The 23,029-nt window shown below is 41.7% G+C and overlaps 1 protein-coding gene across 1 annotated transcript in view; it reads right to left on the reverse strand.

Moving 5' to 3' along the window:
• The window catches only part of LOC125454643 (4F2 cell-surface antigen heavy chain-like), a 124,184-nt gene that overhangs the window by 15,489 nt on the left and 85,666 nt on the right, over positions 1-23,029 (reverse strand). The window contains exons 4-5 of the mRNA XM_048535624.1: positions 22,057-22,197; positions 21,849-21,956 (exon numbers count right to left, since the gene is read on the reverse strand). Coding sequence (XP_048391581.1) covers positions 21,849-21,956; positions 22,057-22,197 — 249 coding nt within the window. The remainder of the gene's footprint in view (positions 1-21,848; positions 21,957-22,056; positions 22,198-23,029) is intronic.

The raw sequence follows: 23,029 nt of genomic DNA on the forward strand, positions 1-23,029 counted from the left end.
ACAGGTAAACGTGTGGCTCAGAGGCTGGTATGGGAGAACTGGATGCTATTCATGGGGCACTAATACCAATACTGGGAAAAAAAAACAAGCTGGTCTGTTAGGATGGGCTTCATCTGAACAATGCTGGGACCAGTGTCTTAGGAGAATTGTGTGACTTTTTTTAAAATCCATTGGAAAGTAGGCAACACCTCATTTATTGCCCACCTCTTTGCTCAAATTGCTCAAAAGAGCAGCTAGGAGTCAACTACTTTGCTATGAATCTGGAATTACATGTAGGTCCGATCAGGTATGGATGGTAGTTTGCTTCCATTCAGGGCATTAGTGAACCAGATGGGCTTTTCCAACAATTTACAACTGCCTCATATCTTGTTTACACTCTTAAATCCAGATTTTGATTGAATTTAAATATCACCATTTATCCAGCTGACATTTGAACCCAGGTTTCCAGGACATTAAAAAAACAAACAGCAATTGCTGGAAAACCTCACTAAGTCTGGCAGCATCTGTGGAGAGAAAGCAGATTTAACATCTTAGGTCGGTGACCCTACTTCATTACTGTTAACTCTGCTTTCTCTCCACAGATACTCCCAGACTTGCTGAGTCTTTCCAGCAATTTCTGTTGGTGTTTCTCATTTCCATCATCTGCAGTTCTTTTGTTCTTTTTTTATCCCAGAACATTACCTAAGTCTCAGGACAATAGCACTGGGCCATTGTGTACCTGCAACTATGGTTGCAGATAAGGCTTTAAACTGAGTAATGGAGGGGAGGGTTCAATGAAGGTGGATTTAAAAAATCGAAAAGAAATGAAAGTGTGCAGGCAGTGAAAAAGTGAATGATAATCAAATGCAGCAGAAAAGGGGTGGAAAATAAATACAGAAAAGTGCAGCAGGAATTTGAATAATAGTAAAAAAAAACCTTAAGTCTCTACATCGAAATACATGTGACATTTGTAAAAAGATTTGATGACACAAATAGAAATAAATGAATATAACTTGACAGCTATTACAGAGACATAATCTCAGGGTGACTAAACCTGACAATTCGATATTTGATGTTCCAGAAGAATAAGCAGAAAGTAAAAGGAGGTGGAGTAGTTTTTTAAGAAAAGGAAGGTATCAGCATGGCAGTGAGTCATCACATAATGTGATAGATCATGATGTGGAATCAGTTTGTATGGAAGTAAAGCATGGCAAGAGAAAGAACTCACAATTGGAGTCATCTATGTCTCTCGAAGAGTTGCCTTACTATTGGACAAAGTATAAATTGGAAAATAATGGAGGCCTGTAAGAAAGGCTCTGAAATTGTCTTGGTGATTTTAATCTGCATATTGACGAGACAGATCAGATGGACAAAAGTTACATGGAAGGTAAATTTGTAGAGTGCACCAGGGATTGTTTCTTAGAACAAAACATTACAGATCCTACATAAGAACAGACTATTTTAAATCCAGTAATGTATAATTAGGCAGGATTAATAAGAGATCTCAAAGTTAAGGACATAATAGAGAGTAGCGATTCCAACATACAAGATTTTGAAGAAACTAGTTGTGGAGCTGGATGAACACAGCAGGACAAGCAGCATCAGCTTCAAATGGAGGGTCTAGGCCCGAAACGTCAGTCTTCCTGCTCCTCTGATGCTGCTTGGTCTGCTGTGTCCATCCAGCTCCACACCTTGTTATCTCAGATTCTCCAGCATCTGCAGTTCCTACTATCTCTGCAAAATTTCAAATTCAATTTGAAAGAAAGCAACTCTGGTCTCAAACCAGAGTCTTCAATTAAAATACAGATATTTCTGCTATAATGTGTGCTTTGTTAATGCAAATCTGTTGTAACATGATTGATGAATATTGAACACTGTTTGGATAATGTGAACTTTCTATAGCGATTTTCTATAGTGTGAGACCACAAAGGATGCAACTATCGTGTTATAGGAGAAATACCTGTAAAGGCAATTTCAGAGGTATGAAGCAAGAGTTGTCTAAAGTGGCCAGGAAATACACTAAGTGGAAAGTCAGTGGATGAGTGGTGGCAGACAAGAGCATATATTGAGCCCTAGGATTAAAGGTCCATCATTTCAGATTTAACACAGCAGCAAAAGAAGAGTCCTAATTTAACAGGTGCAGCTTTGGCTACTGATTGGGAATAAAAATAAAACATTCAGTGGCATCACAAGGAAGTGGTGGGTTGATAGTTGCGTGATTTTAAAAGTTTTTGGAAGAGACGATTAACTGAGAAGTACAGTGATAAGTGAACATCAGGGCAAACATAATAAAGTAACATAAGCAAGAAAAGTAGGGTAAGGGAAGTAGACTAAAGTTTGCTTAAGGGAAGCAAGTTTAGGATTAAATGAGTAAGACAAAATAACATTAAGTTTAAAATATGGCAACACAGGCCTGTTACATAGAAAGTCAGTGACCCTACCAAGATCCTAAATGACTATATGTGCTGGAAGTGCACCAGCTGCAGAACCTCGAGCTCCAAGTTTCAGAACTTAAATGACAACTTGAGAAACTGCGGCACATCTGTGAGGTTGAGAGTTATGTGACTAGTACATTCAGAGAGGTAGTCACACCATAGGCCTAAGTGCGTGGAGGAAGAAATGGAATAGTTAATTGCCAGGCAGTCTAAGAGAAACAGGCAGGTAGTGCAGGAGACCCCTGGTATGCTGTTCGCAAATCAGTTTTCCACATTTTAAACTGGTGAAGGCGCTAGTTCCTCAGGGGAGGGCAATCAGAGCTATGTTTTTGGCATCACATGTAGTCAAAGAAACTGCAGAACATGCTCCTGGGGGCAGTGAACAGCCAGAAGTCATAGCCCATGATGGTACCAAGAACATTGGCAAGGAGGAGGATGTAGCCCTGCAATCAGAGTTTAGCGAGCTAAGCAGGATGTCAAAAGTAGAAATCTCCAAATTACTCCTAGTGCATTGGATACTGGATTAAGAAGAAAGTAACAGAAATGAATGGCTGGAAAGATGGTAAATGAGATAGGGCTTTAATCCGAGGACAATGAGACTGGGGATGATGACAGGTAAAGGATGAACAGGTTGCATTTGAACAGAGGTGGGACTGAATTCCTTGCAACACACTTTGCTAAAAGAAAACAACTGGAGCTGCTGGAAATCTTAAACAAAAACAGATATTGCTGGAGAAACTCAGCAGATCTGGCAGCATCTGTGGAGGAAAAGCAGAGTCAACACTTCAGAGATAATGGGAACTGCAGATGCTGGAGAATCCGAGATAACAAAGTATGGACCTGGATGAACACAGCAGGCCAAGCAGCATCTTAGGTGCACAAAAGCTTTTTTTCTTATACTTTTTGGGCCTAGACTTTTCATCAGAAAAGGGGGATGGGGAGAGGGTTCTGAAATAAATAGTGAGAGAGGGGAAGGTGGATCAAAGGTGGATAGAGGAGAAGACAGGTGGAGAGGAGACAGACAAGTTAAAGGGGTGGGGATGGAGCCTGTAGAAGTGAATATAGGTGGGGAGCGAGAGAGGGAATAGGTCAGTCCGGGGAGAACGCACAGGTCAAGGGGGCAGGATGAGGTTAGGAGGTCGGAAATGGAGGCGTGGCTTGAAGTGGGAGGAGGGGATAGGTGAGAGGAAGAACAGGTTAGGGTGGTGGGGACGAGCTGGGCTCCTAAGATGCTGCTTGGCCTGCTGTGTTCATCCAGCTCCACACTTTGTCAACATTTCAGGTCCATTGCTGTTCTGAATGTTCTAAAGGGGCACAAAATATTGAGTCTGCTTTCTCTCCACAGATGCTACAAGACCTGGTCAGTTTCTCAAGCAATTTCTGTATCCATAGGGAATTTCGCTAGTTCTATTGGGAAGGTTTTAAAGTAACTCGGCAGGGTTTGGAAACCAACTGAGAATAGCAGAGAAGACAAGGGTTCACAAAATATTTGAAGATGCAACTGGCACTAGCACAGACAGTAGCAACTTAGTAGATGAACAGAGAACATAGAACACTACAGCGCAGTACAGACCCTTCAGCCCTCGATGTTGTGCTGACCTGTGAAATCAAACTGAAGCCTATCTAAGCTACACTATTCCATTATTATCCATGTGTTTATCCACTGACCATTTAAATGCCCTTGAACTTGGTGAGTCTACTACTGTTTCAGGCAGGGCATTCCATACCCTTACTACACTGAGTAAAGAACCTATCTCTGACATCTGTCCTATATCTATCACGCCTCAATTTAAAGCGATGTCTCCTCATGTTAGCCATCTCCAGCCAAGGAAAAAGGCTCTCACTGTCCACCCTATCTAATCCTCCGATCATCTTGTATGCCTCTATTACGTCACCTTTTAACCTTCTTCTCTCTAACGAAAACAGCCTCAAGTCCCTCAGCCTTTCCTCATAAGACATTCCCTCCATACCAGGCAACATCCTGGTAAATCTCTTCTGTACCCTTTCCAATGCTTCCACACTTTTCCTATAATGCAGCAATCAGACTGCCGCACCAGAGTTTTGTACAGCTGCAATATGACCTCATGGCTCCAAAACTCAATCCTTCTACCAATAAAACGTAACATACCGTACACCTTCTTAACAACCCTATCAACCTGGGTGGAAACTTTCAGGGATCTATGTACATGGACACCGAGATCTCTCTGCTCATCCACACTACCGAGAATCTTACCATTAGCCCAGTACTCTGTATTCCTGTTACTCCTTCCAAAGTGAATCACCTCACACCTTTCTGCATTAAACTCCATTTGCCACCTCTCAGCCCATCTCTGCAGCTTATCTATGTCCCTCTGTAAACTGCAACATCCTTCTGCACTATCCACAACTCCACCAACTTTAGTGTCATCTGCAAATTTACTAACCCTTCCTTCTATGCCCTCATCCAGGTCATTTGTAAAAATGACAAACAGCAGTGGCCCCAAAACAGATCCTTGCGGTACACCACTAGTAACTGAACTCCATGATGAACATTTCCCATCAACCACCAGCCTCTGTCTTCTTCCAACTAGCCAATTTTTGATCCAAGCCACTAAATCACCCTCAATCCCATGACTCCATATTTTACGCATATCCAACGCTTTACTGAAATCCATATACACCACATCAACTGCTTTACCTTCATCCACCTGTTTAGTCACCTTCTCAAAGAACTCCATAAGGTTTGTGAGGCACAACCTACTCTTCACAAAACCGTGTTGGCTATCCCTAATCAAATCATTCCTTTCGAGACGATTATAAATCCTATCTCTTATAATCCTTTCTAACACTTTACCCACAACCGAAGTAAGGCTCACTGGTCTGTAATTACCAGGATTGTCCCTTCTCCACTTCTTGAACAAGGGGACAACATTTGCTATCCTCCAGTCTTCTGGCCCTATTCCTAAAGATAATGACAACATAAAGATCAAAGCCGAAGGCTCTGCAATCTCCTCCCTAGGTTCCCACAGAATCCTAGGATATATCCCATCCAGACTGGGAACGTATCTATTTTCACAGATGATATGGCAGTATGAACAGAAAAGTTTCTATCAGGGTTACTGTGCATGTGGATACATGCTTGAGGGTAGTAAATAAGGTTAGGGAGTCACAGGCACAGGTTGCCATCTGGAATTTAAATGATGTGGCAATATCAGACATGAAGCTCAAGAAAGGATAAGACTGGTGTTAAATATTCCTGGTGTAAGGTTTTCAGAAAAGAAAGGAAAGGAGGAGGATTGGCTATACTGGTTAAGGAACGCATTACAATACTGGTGAAAGAGGATGTCTCAGAAGGTACAAGCATAGAATCAATTTGGCTAGAACTAAAGGACAAAAAAGTTCCAATTACATTGCTAGGTGTTGTCTATAGGTTACCGATTAACGGAGAGAATATAGAAGAACAAATCCATTGGTAAAATACATTGAATTGCCAACATTATAGAGTAGTTAAAATGGGAGACTCCGATTAACCAAACATAGACTAGGATACTTGTAGTGCCTGGGATTACATGTAGAAGAGCTTCCCACGGCAGTATGCTTCCAGCCCAATCAGAGAGGATACACTGTTGGACCTAGTTCTTAGAAATTAAGGACTGCCTGGTCAAGTGGATCAAGTATCAGTTAGGGAATATTTAGGAGACAGTAATCATTGTAGTGTAAAGTTCAGGGTGATAGTGGAGAATGACTTGCAACAATCCAGAGTGAGAAAAGTCATTTCCTGGAGAGAAGACTTCAATGAGGCAAGAACAGACCTCGGCTGGATTGACTGGAATATAAAGTTGGCAGGAGAAACAGTTACTGAACAATGGGCTACCATCAAAAAAGAGATGGTTTGGATACAGCCAAAGTCTACTCCCACAAATGAGAAAAATAGACCAAACATATCCGGAGGTCCCTGGAGATAGAGATTAAAATGGAGAAGAAAATATGTGCTTGTGACATATGTCAGGTGGAAAATAAAATTGAGAAGCAAGAGGAATATAAAAGGTTCAGAGAGGTCACAAAATAAATAAGAGAAGCAAAGAAAAATTATGAAAAAAAATTGACAGCCAACATTGAAGTGTCCCATAGCCTTTTATGGCCATATAAATAGGCAAAGAGTGGCAAAAGGAGGAGTAGAGCAAATTAGGGGCTAAAAATTGGGATTTACGTCAGAGGCAGGAGCCATTGTTAAAGGGATCAAAGGATAAAGGGAGAAAACTGAAACATGGGAACCAAGTTGCATGATCAGTCTTGATCATATTCAATGGCAGAACAGGCTTGGAGGGTCGACTGACCTAATACTGCTCATATTTTCTGTAGTTCTGTGTTTCTTTAAGGTTTGTAAACAACTGCCACATCAGTGCCTGCTCTGCACGAGATTTGCAAGCCACTCTTAAATTCCTTAATTCTGCACAAAACACTCAATCTGTTTTGAATTTTCCAACAATACAAACTCACATCAACCCACACTGGTCAGCCTAATGTGTCATCTCATTCATGTTGAATGAGAGTCTTTGGCATATGTTGAGCACGACTCATAAGTTGGCAGCATCCTATCCTAAAATGTCCTGAGGAGGTTCAACACCAGATCAGCTGTATGTGCTCAATTTTCCACAAACTATAGCAATAAATGTTTGACAACAAAGACCTAAGTCAACAAAGCTGGAAGTCTACAAAACTGTTGTCACCCAACTCCTGAACTACTATGAAACCTGTACGGTATATCACTGACAGATAAAAGCACCAGAGAAATTCCATCAGCAATGCCTCCTGATTCAATGGGAGGACCATCAACGCCATGCTCATGTTGTTCTTTAAGCCAACTCCACAAGCATTCTGGCAAAACTACTAAAAGTTAGGTTTGATGAATTGATCATGAACAAAAACAAAGTTGCTGGAAAAGCTCAGCAGGTTTGGCAGTATCTGTGGAGGAGAAAACAGAGTTAACATTTCAGAACTAAGGAATGGTCACCGGTCCAGAAACATTAACTCTATTTTCTCCTCCACAGATGCTGCCAGACCTGCTGAGCTTTTCCAGCAACTTCATTTTTGTTCCTGATTTACAGCATCCAGGTTCCTTTAGTTTTTACTTTGATGAACTGATACTGTGTCCGGACATCCAAAAACTTTTCACACTTTCAATTCCTGTTTGGTCAACATTCAAATTATCATATGCCAGGGGAAAACTAAAAACAAAAAATGAAACAAGCTTCAAAAACATGAAACTCATCTTGAAGCACAGTTGCATTAAAATTGGCTGTTAGCAAAATCTTCCCAATCATTCAGTATGGTGACTTGTCCATCTGTATCAACATGGTTTACCATGATGTGGCAGAGAGTGGCTGAGAATATAAGAAAATGAAGAAAATCCTGCACTTTCAATCCCCACGACCTAGTGGAACATCCTGCTCCCACATGTCAAAGATCTGTGAATAAAAATTGGCCTGTTCAGTCACATGAAGACTCGTTACCCTGAGTAGGTATCAATGAATGGGAAGCCTTCATCATCTGAGGTCATTCCTAACATAAAGGAAGATGCTTGTGTTTGCTGGAAGAAAATCATACTAGACCCAAGGTATTGCTGCAGGAGTTCCTCAGGACGGTGTCCTATACCCAAACATTTTTTAACTTCTGTTAGTTCTCCACAAATAGTTGGGCCCTCCCCTTGAAAATTTTCTTTCTTGTTGGAATGTAACTAATCTGCATATTCAAAATATTTCCTTAAACATCTGTCAGTCACATATCCCTTAATTTAATTTGCTTGTTCACTTGAGCTAGTGCTGCTTTCATGCCCTTGAAATTGCTCTAATCTCTCTTGCCCTCACGCTTCTCTTCTTCAAACTGAGTTTGAAATCTTATGATCACTATGACCAATGGGAACCATAAATATGAGGTCATTAATTAAACCTACCTCATTACACAATACCAAGTCTAGTATTTCCTAGAGCATATTGTCTCTAGAATATGCTGCTATAAACCATAATCCTAAAGCATTCTGTGTTGCTAGATTACTTTGGCCCATCTAGGTTTTCTAACCCATATTTCAATTTAAATCCCCCGATACCTGTCTGGCAAGCTCCCATTATTTCTCCTGTTATCTTCAGTTCTACTATATGGTTACTATTAATGTGCCTGTACACCCTTCCCACACAGAATTTCTTGCATTTATCATTTAACATCTCAAATCAAATTGCTTCAAGTTCTTGGTTTCACAAGCTCAGATCATCACAGTCTGTATTCATACAGTCAATGGATTAATATACCCACCCCACTCCTGTTCCTAGGTTCCTATCTTTTCTAAATTCCTATACAATCTAATATTCAGGTCCCAATCTATGCCATCCTGCAGCCAAATCTATGTAATAGCTACAGTATTTGTGCCAGGAATTGATTTTGAAAGAACAGTACAGCACAGGCTCTTTGGTCCAACAAGCATGAACTGATTTCTATCACCTTACTAAACTGAAAACCTTTGCCTCTAGGAAGTTCTTATTCCTCTATTCCCTGCCTATTCATGAATTTGTCACAATGCCTCTTAAACGCTACTAATTTAACTGCTTCTACCACCTCTTCTGGCACCACATTCCAGACATTTACCAACCTCTGGTGAAAAACTTGCCTCTCACATCTCCTTTAAGCTTTCCCCCTTTTACCTTAAAACCAATACGCCCTGGTAATTGACATTTCTACCCTGGGAAAAAGACTCTGTCTATCTATTCTATCCATTGCCAGTTATAATTTTATAAACTTCTATAAGGTCTTCCCTCAGTCTCTGACATTCGAGTGAAAACAAATCAAATTTGTCCAATCTCTCCTTAAAGTTAATACCCTCCAAACGATGCAGCATCCTGATAAGCCATGTCTGTACACTTTCCAAATCCTCCATCCTTCTGTTAGTGTGGCAACATTTTGTTCTGATGCTTGGTGTATTCAGATGCAGAAAGGGACATCTTCAAGAGGTCTGAACAACATGGAGTATGGCAAGATTTGTGTCAAAATCACTAAAATGTCCTGCAAGGCTTATCTCGACCTTTGGAGCAACTTGCTGCATTTGTTGAGAGACAAGTTTTTGTTAGGCAGTGGTGAGTTGGCAATTAAGAGGGGTTATAGTTGGACAGACACCTTATTCATGCTACTACTTGCCTCATTGATATGCAGCTTCCTATCTTATCAAGACTGCTGAACAAACAAGGTATCAAACACTCTCAACATGGAATCCAGAGCAGGTATTTAGTGATTTCAGCTCACCACTGAATTTCAGTACTGAAGAATTTCTCAGTGCAAAATCCATGGGCACCAATTGCATGCACCTCTTACCCATGGACATTTGCCCATCCCACACAATCATCATGATACCTCTCCAATTCACGTGCAGGAGGCTCAGGAAGCTCCAGGCTTCATTTCTGGGCACACTGGCAACTATTATTGAAAAGCTGTTGCAAGGGCACTTTGTATGTGTAAATATGCACCTACTTCATGCATTGGGCCAGTTGCATTGCAGAGTTGCTTGCTTGCTCTTATAATGCTTGCTGACTTATTGCCCATTTGGATGTTAACAGCACATGTTGATTTATCTTGCCATGCCAGCTGGCATGGTCACACAACCAGACAGCTTGTCTTGCTGGTCAGTAACTTTCAGTCAAAGGGCCATATATCATGCTGCATTGCAATGTGTTATGTCAATCTCATACCAGCACTATGCGGTGACATTCCACATGACAAGCACACCGCACGTACAGCAAGCAAGCACCCTTGTTTCAAAATCTTAGGGGAGTAGTCCTTGCTTGAAGTCCTTGGAGCACCCATCAGTACAGCATCCCAAAAAAAAAGTCAAAGGCAACCTCTGATACCATTCTAGGCAATAGGCTACAGTCAAGTGTTCAATCACAGTGTTCTCTGTCTGGGGCTCTATTTTTCTGTATCGTAGCCAGTCCTGTGGCTCCATAGCAATCATTTCATGGGTTAGGGCTAACAATGTCAAAGACATATACAGGCAGACATATCAGGGGTCACAGCAATACTCATTTGGGACTATTCAGTTATGTCGCTCCAGGGAATGGGCCACAGTCAGTTTGGTGGGTTTGTCCATACAGACTAGGGGAAAGAAAGTGGGGAACAAGGGAGCTGCTGCCATGTGATGGAGAACTTATCCAGATTCGGGGTTGCAGGCTGCGTAGAAGGCGTGTGATAATGGGTGTGGTGCAACTGCATCTGTAAGAAAGGAATATAGTTTAGCATAGCTGGGCACTAGATAACATGGGAAGGGGGATTATCAACAGTCAGAAACGTCCTTTCTTCAAAGGAGGGATACTGTATTACCACACTGCACAGTCAACTCATCTGCCAGGACTGGGGGTGAGCAAAAGTGGGCGGGTGCATGTAGATGGGTTCAGTGGAAACCTCGGGTTCACAGGGAGGGCTATCAGGAAGGGGATCTGGATGTCTGGTCTCACCAATACAGAGGCAGAGGCTGGGAACCACTGTCCGAACAGCATCTGCATTGCCTTCCACGGCGCTGGAATTTGCAAGCACATAGGGAAGAAAACGACTGTGACCACATCCAGCATGGTTGCAGTAAGTGTCATAACATGTGAGGCGGCTGGAAGCCTCACCAACGTGTGGCTCTTTAAAGGAAACAACATTGCACACAGATCCTTGGACTGTACAGTATACAGACTTGCAAGATCCCTAATCCCTGATGACCCAAAGGCATTGAAACCCTGTGTCTTGCTGTCCCAAACATCAGTGACCACTTTATTTCCACCAGCCCTTTCAAAAACAGATGACTGGAAAATAATAGGGACGTTTTTGAAGGAGGGGCAATAGTGTCAGCATGACCCTGTGTCCACCTGTTCATCTTGCTTCTACATGCTGCAGCATGTTCTCAATGCAGTAGTCTATGCAGGGTACATGAAGTTAGGCATAGTACTGCCACAGCTACATTGTTGCTAAACAGAAACTCAAATAAACAAATGCAGTTTAAAACCAGTGGAATTTATAGTACTGCAATACTTTGTGGACTGTGGTGAGTCATCATTGCTGTCAAAGATCCCTAAAAAGTTTTTTTTTGTTTCTTTTCCTTCCACTACATCTTAGTATTGTGCCAGGTTCCACAACCGGAGTGAAGCTCATTGGCCCTGGAGATTGGTCGAGAAACCCTGCAAGTGTTTATGTCAGGACAGCCCTGACAGGCTGAGGGGTCTTCTTGCAAGTGGACACTTCTTGGCTTCAACTTCCAAGATCCAGGAGGGTAGCAGGCAGAGTGAGGTGCAGGCTGCGACACATTTGGAGAGAGGGGACTTCTGAGTGGTCTGTGTCTTATTCCTCCGCTGCTTGGTACCTTCTGACATTGCTCTGTCTCCTTATAAGAAAGTGGACCTGTTGCCTTTGGTCCTGACAACCAATAGTTCAAGCAATGGAGTGCAGCTATGTGCGCCTCTACTGTGACTACACCAGGATGGTTGGACCTGAGATTTGGAGCTGGCTCTCTATGGCAGCCACCAACCTGCACACTTGGGGCAGCTGGGTCCCCAAGTGTAGTTGCACTCCAGCAGTCTCTGGACAAAGAAAGCTGATGTATTCACATATCTGTCTGATGCTCCCCTTCTTCCATGTGCATTCTGACAATTTTAGAATTTAGAATTAGCATTTATTGTCACATGTACTCACTTACATGAGTACAGTGAAAAGTTTACCACCTGCCACTTGTGGCGCAATCTTTACGTCGAAATGTACCTCAGCACAGAATTTTAGTGCAAAGCAGAAAAACAGAAAAAGCAAGCCAAGAAGTTAAAAATTACAATCCTTCTTGCTAAACCATAGAGAAAAAAAGAATCACAGTTAATTGTTCAACATCACCATCCTGGGCTTGCATTCCTCACAAGGCTTGACCGCACCGTCACCATCACCTCGAGAGTGCCTGCTCCCACTCTCAGTGCAGATCCCTGAGGCTACCTGCTCCTGCTTTTGCCACCTCGGGCTGCCTGCTCCTGCTCTCACCACTGGCCCCCGGGAAACAGTGCCTGTGTGACGCTCTGGGGCTGTCCTACATACTTCACTAGAGCTCACAGTCCACGCACTGCTGCAGGGTTCACTACTCTGAAGACTTGTTGCTGGCGCCTGCCGCTGCAGTATTAGTCTACAGTGCTGAGGAGAGAGACAATGTCCTTGATTGCTGATACGCCAGAGCCCTCTCCTGCCTGAAACCAAGCAACTGCCTGACCTCTAACAGGCCTCTGAGTGTCAGCAGCTTGGAGTATTTCTTCATCAGCCAACAGCAGAGGTGACAGCTCAAGGTGACTTCTGGCAGAGCAGACATTTTCTGTGATAGTAGGAACTGCAGATGCTGGAGAATCTGAGATAAGAAGGTATAGAGCTGGAGGAACACAGCAGGCCAATCAGCATCAGAGGAGCAGGAAGGCTGATGTTTCGGGCCTAGACCCCTCTTCAGATAAATATCAGCCTTCCTGCTCCTCTGATGCTGACTGGCCTGCTGTGTGTTCATGCAACTGTACACCTTGTTATCTCAGACATTTTCTGTGCCCAGGTTATGGATATCTTGCTAATACCTGCAAGATACATAGTAGAGAAGGCACAGTGGCCAACAGATAGAAGTGGTACTCAAAGACTGACACTGACAATGATTACTGTCAGTGTTGGAGTGGAATGATGCCTGGTTGGCAGGACATGGATATTTTGGCATACTTGCAAGTGTGGTCCCAGTCTTGGAAGACTCTCCTTGGGAAAGGATTTTCTTCCCTTAAGGAGCGACAATTTCAGGCATCACTCCACTGTTCTGGGCCCTTGTGTCCTACAGCGGGCCGTCTTCTCCTGGAATGAAAGGAAAATGAGGATCGAGTGTGATAAAAGTGGGCAGAACAGCTGTGAGTGCAGATGCAGCTGGTCAAAAGGTAGTGAGGTGTTCCAGGAAAGTGAATAGGCAGTGTAGAAGCCATGCATGCATAATGATGTGGAACGTTAGGAGGGATGAGAGTTAGTTCAGGAAGATGTGTATGCAGGAGTGAGTTTGGTAGAGCTTGAGACTTTGTGGGTGATTTCGTCCATTAGTAGGGTTAGAGTTAGTGTGAGATTCTAGTATAAATACTGTAGCACTTATCCTGGCACAGCAAGGAAAATCACCAACCTGTTGTGGCATGCTGGCCATTCCACTGGATCATTTAGACTTGACTGACCCAGGTGTTGACCTTGGACCAGGTTGCCAGATCTGTTATCATCGCCTCCTCTGCTTGTCCTTTGGAAGTAGGATGCTCTTCCTCTGCACCAGGATCTTAGGGTTATCTACACTTCTCTGACACCTTCAGACTATATGTCAATCTATGAGCTGCTTTGGAATACCAGCAGTCATCTGGATGCACTGCAACCTTTGAAATACAGTGCACGTGCCAGACTTGTTGGCCTCTAGTTGAGACCTGCTGGGTGTTAAGTTCCTCCAGGAATGGCATGTGGTAAGACACAGCAAGAATCAGATGGGAGGGATACTATTGCGGTATGTAGTTAATGTGGTAAAAGAGCTTCAAAGCAAAGCTCAATACTTCTGGCGTTCAGCCAAAAAAGGTAAGATTCAGCCAAGAATCTTTAGTTTTGTCCTTTTGTTATTTCTGCAACTTCTCACCTTGCATGTTGATTTACTCTTAATCATATATCCATCTCTTTCTGTCATGATCTGTTTATCATCTCCCATATTAGTACCTTCCTCTCTTGTCCTGTGTCTACTGGACAGTAATATGATTCACCTCTCTGATGAAGGGTCTAGGCCCGAAACGTCAGCTTTTGTGCTCCTGAGATGCTGCTTGGCCTGCTGTGTTCATCCAGCCTCACATTTTATTATCTTGGAATCTCCAGCATCTGCAGTTCCCATTATCTCTAGTAATATGATTCAACCTGTTTTCTTTGAATGACAATCTTATAAACATTTGAAGCTGAAAAGTTACTGCGTTTCCACTTTAAAGTTCTTTATTCAGTTGGCCTGCTGTACTTGCTTTCTTCTCAGCAAAGTACTACATTCACTGGATGCTAGCTTCTTCAGTCAATATCGCTTCATGAGATCTTTAAGCAAGCTGCTAAGATGGCTCACATATTTCTTCTGCAGCCATCTGTTTCTGGAGATTTTCAGGAATTCCTTCTCCTTACCTGAGTGTTATGGACATTGTTGAACTGCTGGTGGAGACCTTCTCTTTGTGATAGAAGCTGGCACACACACTTTACGAAATAAATATTTGCACGCATTGAACTTTTAGATGGTTACCTCTGTCTGAAGCCAAGTTGTTTCTCTCACTGTTTCCCTGTCTCCCAGGGCACTTTTTAGGTAACAGTTCAACTTTATTCTCTTCCTCCTCCTTTTATTTTCAAAAGAACTGAAATATTCACTTACAAAAGCTTCTTTCAGGCCTCATTCAAATGAATGTAGACAAACCTCAAACAACTTGGCAACACTCACAGATCTCAAAATGAGATTAAAATATCCTTCATCTCATACACAATACAGAAATACAAATCAAACTTAAAACAATACATAGTTCTGTCCACATCAAAACACAAGTTTTCAAATAATACTAAAACATCATGATAATTTATCACAACAACTCCCCAATATTGATCCATTAATTACATTATTTAGTTTAATCTCTGCTTCTATAATTATGCAGCTTGCTAGAACACTGGTCTCACCATAGTTCAGGTGAAGACTGGCCCAATGGTATAGATCCCACTTTCCCCATTAGTGGTGCCAGTACCCCACAACTTGTAACCCACGACTTCCACACCAGTCGTTCAGCCTCTAAGCGTACCTCATCAAGTGCTGGAAATTTGGGATGTGTAAAATATGTTGGCATTGCCAGTGATGCAGACCCACAAGAATGAATAAAAAAAAGTTAATGAAGAGGGCTTCAGTTAAGGTGGGTATGCATTTGTTATGTCTCATATCTAGGTCGATGTCAGGTGATCTGTTTTACACTTATTCTACATTTTGCAGTGGTTTAATATAACTGAGTAGATAGCTGGTCATATCAGAGGGTAGTTAGAAGTAAACTAATTGCTGCAAGTCTGGAGTGACACATTTTCCTAGATGGGCTAACAGAACTTTTTTTCTCTAAAGAACACTAGTAAGCCAGAGATAACACGGTGTGAAGCTGGATGAACACAGCAGGCCAAGCAGTATCAGAGGAGCAGGGAAGTTGACATTTCGAGACCCTTCTTCAGAAAATATGTTGCTTTCCTGCTCTTCTGATGCTGCTTGGCCTGCTGTATTCATCCAGCTTCACACGGTGTTATCTCAGATTGTCCAGCATCGGCAGTTCCTGCTATCACTAGTAAACCAGATGGGCTTTTATCTTAACCCAGGTGTCAGGATCAACATGATTGATACCAGCTTTACATCCCATATTTGTTTGATCAATTGAATTCAACTTTCACCAGCTGCTATGATAAGATTTTAATTCATGGCCATATTTCAATGTAACCCAGAGGGAATAGAAAGAGAGAACCAGAAGTGAATAGCGATAGCCCTCTCATTCCTATTTCACACTGATCTCATGTCATTTGGACAATTAAAGGAAAGCAGGTGGGTGGCCAACAACCCAACAGCTCTAGATAATGATTGATGAAAACAGCTGTGTCATCAATTTATATGGTGGAATGTACAGTCGCCATGCTTAAAGGGCTACCACGGCCTGATCACCTTTGCCGCACAATTCATTCCTTCACAAAGCTTCTGAGTATCCATCCTTAAATCAGTCCACATGTATTCATCCCTATAACTTTTTCTGGCCATTCATCCCAGCATAAACTTTGAATCATCATTTTTGCTAGATTTCTTTGGTCGTATATCTAGCAGTACAGGAACAAAAGACCTCAGAGAAAGATTAGACCATTTGAACCTTCATGCCTCATTCAATAAGATTATGGCTGATCTGGTTGTGGTCTCTACCTCACTTTCATGCCTGCTTCCTAGAGCCCTTGGCTCTCATGATTATCAAATATCTATCTAACCCTGCTTTGAATGATTTCAACAACATAGACATAAGAACCTAAGAACTAAAGAGCAGGAGAAGGCAATTCAGCCCTCGAGCATGGCCTCCCATTTAATAAGATCATGGTCGATCCCATCTTGGCCTCAAGTTGACTTTCCTGCGTGCTCCCCATAACCCTTCAACCCATTACTAATTTAAAATCTGTCTACATCTTCCTTAAACTTTCTGAATGTCCATGCACTTACCACACCTTACGGTAATGAATTCCACAGATTCACAACCTTTTGAGCGAAGTAATTTCTATTTTAAATCTGCTATCCTTACCCTAAAACTATGAACTGCCATTCTACATTTTCCCAAAAGACGAAACATACTCTCTGTGTCGACTTAGTCAATCCCCTTTACCATTTATATACCTCAATTAGATTTCCTCTCTTCTAAACTCTAAAGAATACATGCTTAAACTACTCAAAGAGAATACCCTGCAGAGAGAAAAATAACTTCTTCATCTCCATCCCTGTTAAGGAAGGCCTCTTAATCTTAAACTGTGTCGCCTAGTTTCAACTTCCTGTAGAAAGGAAAACGTTCTTTCAATACCAATGTGATCAGGTCTTCTCAAATTCCGGATACACAGTATTCCAAATGCAGTCTCTCCAAGACTGCATACGGCTACAATAGAACTTCCCTATTTTTATACTGAATTCCCTTTAAAATAAACGTTAACATTCTATTCACCTTCTTAATAGCATTCCATACCTGAGTGCTAACTTTATGTAACTAATTTTCTAGCATTCTTTTGCAGTCTCTCTCCATTTAAATAATACGCTGTTTTCTATTCTTCCTGAAGTGGGCAAGTTCACAATTCCCCATATACACCATCTGCCACATTTTTGCCCATTCCTTCTATCAATAACATTTTGCAAACTCTCTAGTTTGCCCTGACAGCTTACTTTTTGTAAACCTATCTTGCTACCATTGGCAAATTTAGCTACCATACCTTCAGCTCCTGAATCCATGTTATTCATTTAGATTGAAAAATAGTTGAGGCCTTAACAGTGAACCCTGTTACACACCACTGGATACAGTTTGCCAACCTGAAAGAGACCCATTAATCCCTACTTTATGTTTCTTGTTCGTCAGCCAATCCTTCATTCATGCTAATATCAACAGAACCACAAGTAAAAATCTTTGATGTAGTATCTTACCAAATGCCTTTTGGAAATCTAAGTACTCTGCATTGACCAGTTCCCTTTACTTACTTAATGTGTTACTTGCTCAAAAAATGCTGATAAATGAGTTAAACCTGATTTCCTTCAACATGTTGACTCAGCCTTAAGGTCCAATTGTTTTCCCAGCATCTTTTCTTGGGTGATGGTGATTGTGCCAAATTCCTCCTCCTTATTCATCCCATCCTTCCATCAGCCAGCGGACATTCATTTCACCAGCCACTGAAGAATTGCTTTGGTAAGTTGTGTTTGTCAGCAAGATAGAAGGAAGCGCGTGGGTGTCTCAATGGTTGACTGCAGACTATATGCACATGCTCCTCCAGGCTACTCAGGCAAGGTAGGAGAGAAACAAAAGGAGACCTCTTCACTAAACTCAGCAAGTTTGGACAGAGGACTTGGAGAAAGGTGCAAGCGGCAGTGGCCAATTGGTGCAACATTTCCCTTTTGCAGGCCACAGCGGGATAATTGTGTGTTTGCAAATGCTAAGGAAAAGCAGGCTAATAGTAGATAATGGGTTAAGTCTGCATGGGAAGGATGCTTCTGAGATGACTTGGTATCATGTCACCTACGTCGTTACAGATGGAGAGACTGGAGATCAGTTGGGAATGGGCGAATAGCCACCACTTCAGTGTTATCACTTACTTGCTGGCAAAAATCCACCCCTGTAGGCATATCGGTGTGGAGAATGAAATTTTCTGGTGCCTGCACATGACTGAGTATTTAGACGTTGTGGCTGCTCAAGTGTTCCAGGCAAACTTCTGCAGGATATGTTGGTGACAAAGCAATGGCACATTGATGGAATGGAAAAACACAGCAGGCCAGGCAGCATCAGAGGAGCAGGAAAGTTGACATTTCGGGTCGGGATCCTAATTCAGAGAAAGGGTCCTGACCCGAATCATCAACCTTGCTGCTCCTCTGAAGCTGCCTGACCTGCTGTGTTCCTCCAGCTCCAAACTGTGTTGTTTCTGACTCCAGCATCTGCAGTTCTTGTTATCTCCTTGATGGAACAGAAATCTTTCCTGTTGATGAAACGTTCTCAATGAATAGTGGGAGCCTTGATGAGTTAGAATTAGGCATTCCGTGAAGTTTTCCATCTAGGGGACTGGTTTTCTTGACTTGACTGTATTGTGCTGGCTAGTCCTCATGAAGAGGGCCACAGTCATCATCTTAGCATGGCGATATGCAGCTGATTAAGAGAGGCTACACATCTTCAGTGGATCCCTGGAATGAGCCAAGTACATGGAAATTTAGTGCCACTATGCCTTGAAGGCCACTGGCATCAAGTGGTTGAGCAGAGCACACCTCTTTAACCAGTACTGTACAAAGGTAATTCATGACATCTCAGAAGTGGCAAACTTTGGCCAACATGCCTGCCTGTCAGTCTGCAATTAGAACATCCTTTTCTGGATGCCTTTGCCACAGGCTACATTCCTTTAATGTTGGTGCTCTGTCGCAGTGACTTCTGTGGCCTTCTGCCATTTACCTTGCCATTGGTTGCTATTATCCTGATAAATGTGCCTATCTCTCTGGCTGCCTCTGGTTGACATACTTACTGGAGGAGCCTCCTCCTAAAAATATGAACTAGTCAGTTCTTGTTCTGCCACCTCCTTTTTCTCATTTAAATATATTCTCTGATAACAAAGCATGGAGCTGGATGAACACAGCAGGCCAAGCAGCATCTTAGGAGTACAAAAGCTGATGTTTCGGGCCTAGACCCTTCATCACAAAAAGCTTTTCTGATGAAGGGTCTAGGCCAGAAATGTCAGCTTTTGTACTCCTAAGATGCTGCTTGGCCTGCTATGTTTATCCAGCTCCACACTTTGTTATCTCGGATTCTCTAGTATCTGCAGTTCCCATTATCTCTAAAGATATTCTGTGTCTTGTTTCTTCCTTTAGGTCTCAACCTCAGGCTATCATGTGCAATGATGGCAGATCCTAGAATACCATGACCTTTCTAGAGATCCTAGTTGCTGTATTTTGAAGTGCAATACCAGATATGTACAGGCACCAGAAGTACATATCCAATTTGGTGATCACTTGCTCAGTTGTACATCTAGTTGTCACATGTCTCCCACTCTATTGTTCCTGGATCTTGTTGGTTGGGCTTTCAAACTTTGCTGAGCATCAAGATGTGAAGATCAAGAATGGATACATAGCGAGAGGACAAAAGGTGAGGGCAGTAAAGGCACTGAGTCTGGCATCCTTGCAAAAACTTATTTTTGAGGGGCAGAATTTAACACTGTCAGGCAGAAGTCCCATAAAATACAATGGAGAGCTTTCCTATACTCTAGCTTGCTCTTGTTGCAATTTATGAGAGACAGGAGAGCCATCAAGTAGCCCTTCTGCCCTTTTGCAATTTGGGGTGCGTGAGCAGACAGGAGAATGAAGCTTGCAGGTGACAAGTGAGTGAGATGGGGTCCACCTATACAAGCATCTGTATCTACAAGAGACCCCCTTTCCTCAAGTTGTAAGCTCATCCGCCTTTATCATTCCCCACTGGTTCTGTCTGTCAAGGCACCCTAGCCCACTTTCTGGGGCCTGGCAGAGTGACCTGGCATAACACTTCCCCCATCTACTTTGACCCTAGCTCCAGTGACAACTTTGCTGGGGACTGGATATGTTCTTAGCAGTGGCCAACACTCCCAGTGACACTACTGGGACCAAACAGCTGCCAGGCATTTGATTGGCTGTTAGCTCTTGGCAGCATAATACCTTTCCCACTGGGGTCAAAAGTCTCACTTGAAGCTAATTAACATGAATCAACAAACATTAAACCTCTGCAGGGTCAAGCATCCACCCACAGGACCCACAAGCTAAATGTAAAATCCAGACCATGGTTCCACAACAGTTGCATTTTTATAAATATTCTTCGGTGATATGGGGTTACCTTTGTTGCCCCGTGCATACAGTCATTAACACCCAAGATCTAGTGGAAGTAGGCAAAGACTGCTCACTCAAGCACCTGTGTTGTCATGATAGTGGTAATACGCAAACAATTAATTTAATTTTCAACTTCCATAATTTGATTTCAATGCATGGGTCCTTCATGCACTAACATGGTTTACAAAATAAATAACACTGCCTTCCAAAAGGATACAGCAAACAACTAATCATTGTTTTCATAGTTTTTATAAACTATGTGAGATAAATGAAGAAGGCTGAGTTGAAATTAACATTTTATCTCAAGCCGTTGAAATTCTTGGTGTTTAGAAATGTTTGCAATAACTTCCTCTTTCCCTGTGCACCTTGTGCTGCAGAAGTATCCTCCAAAATTGTGAAATTTTTCTCCAAAGTTGTGGAAGTAACCTCTCAGAACAAGGACTATGAACAAAGGCTTTCACACAATCAGTGAGGAAAGAAGCTGTAAAGTTTCAGTATTGATTATCATATTTCTAGTTCCCTCAATTGTTACTGAGTCATCTCCTTACTTTCTCTGACACATTGCAGAAAACCCACATAGATAACTTGCAAAGATACATATTAACATCACTGTTGTTGAATAACTTATTGAAATTGATATCCCATGTCTTTTGAAGGAGTTACTTCAAACAGTGCAGTCTTTCACAGTCAAATGTGCAAAGCTGTGGGTTGGGGTCATCTTCCTAACACCATGATCAATTTCTGTACTTTTAACCCTTCTCACTGCTTCCAAACTCTCATACTTCAGCAAAGTACGTTCACCCCATCAATTCGGTATCTGTTTCCACAGAGGCTGTCTGACCTACTGAGTAATTGCAGTACTTTTTGATTTAATTTCAGATTTCTAAAATCAAAATATTTTCCTTTGCGTTTGCCTAATCATTTTTTAGACCTAAACAGGTCCCTTCTTAACTGCACAACCACCCCTGTAAGTGATACAACTCTACCACCATACCCATAGTGCGGTGGTTCAAGAATGCAATTCATAAGCACATTCTCAAAGGCTATTAGGGATCAGCAACAAATGTCGGCCTGATCTTTGACACCAATATCCTGTGATCAATTTTTTTAAAAAGATCCATTATTTTCAATTTGTAGGCATACTAAACAGTTCCAGATGTATTTTTTATATGCCAGTCAGGGACTAACTCAGATGCTACAGGTCTTTTCTTTTTGGAGCTATTATCAAAAGTTCCAAGAATAGTTGCCGATGTTTATTCTAGCCATCCATAACCATACCATATTAATTACAATGTAGTATGCTAAATATTCATATGTACCGTAACAGTGGGTGTGTAACTGTCCAAATCTGGAGTTATCCAAGGCAAACTTTTAGTGAATCCAGCATGTTTAGAATTGTCCCATCGCATTAGTGGATATGCAGATACCTATTATGAAAAGTAGAATATTAAAACCGTGCCTAAATCTTATGAACTAACTATTAAAAATACTTTGATTAACTGATTGTATCAGTTGATTTCTGATTACCTTGTAATCTTTGAGACCAATCTCCTCACCATAAAAAATGATTGGAGTCCCAGGAATTGAAAAGAGAAGCATCATAAACAATCTGTCTTTAATTCCAACATCATCTTTAGTGGTCGCAGATGAAATATGTCCTTTAACAAACTATAAAGAGAGCATCACACAAATAAATAGTTGTAACATTGTACTTAAATTACTTGTTAATATTACTGCATATATATACGCATGGAAAAATACTTTGATTAAATCTAATAAAGGGAAGAAAGTGAGACACCATATCTAATTAAATGGTAATTAAATCATTATCGGAACTGAATAAATCAGATTTTTTTTATTAAATGAATGTAAGAATATTGCTGATGTTTTGCAAATACAGCAATTTTCTTAGGGTGGAAATTTCTCCTACCTGGTGAGTAATGGCAAGAAAGTTTTTAAATTATTATGACAATGGAAAGAATCATAATCACGATCACAGAATTCTGATTTTTCCTGAAAACTTTAACTGGTAATTTCAGAATCCCACCATTGACTGGCAATTATTTCACTTCCACACATTTGTATCTCATTACTCATCTCATTTATATGTCATTTCCCATCCTTTTTTCCCTCCCTAGTAAATGAAATCATACAACTTCCCAAATTGCAAGTCACAGCAGGTACCATGCAACTGCAGTTCGTGAAATGCTTGCCCCAGCCATTATCCAATCATGTCCTCAGCACAGCATCTCTGTATGCTCCAAATGCACCATTCTCCTCAATCCATCACCCATGCAAGTGGAATCAACCAACAAGTAGCTTCATCACATTGCCATTCCTGATCTCAGGCTAACTCTCACGCTACTTCAGCACTTTGGAGTTCAGGGACGCCAATGATAATTACAATGTAGTATGCTAAATATTACTGCCAGTTCGCTTGTACACAGGGACACTGGATGTATCTTATGACACTTTTCTTACTTTCCTTAGTGTTCACTCA

This window comes from Stegostoma tigrinum, chromosome 9, assembly GCF_030684315.1.
Source record: "Stegostoma tigrinum isolate sSteTig4 chromosome 9, sSteTig4.hap1, whole genome shotgun sequence".
In the NCBI taxonomy this organism is placed as follows: domain Eukaryota; kingdom Metazoa; phylum Chordata; class Chondrichthyes; order Orectolobiformes; family Stegostomatidae; genus Stegostoma; species Stegostoma tigrinum.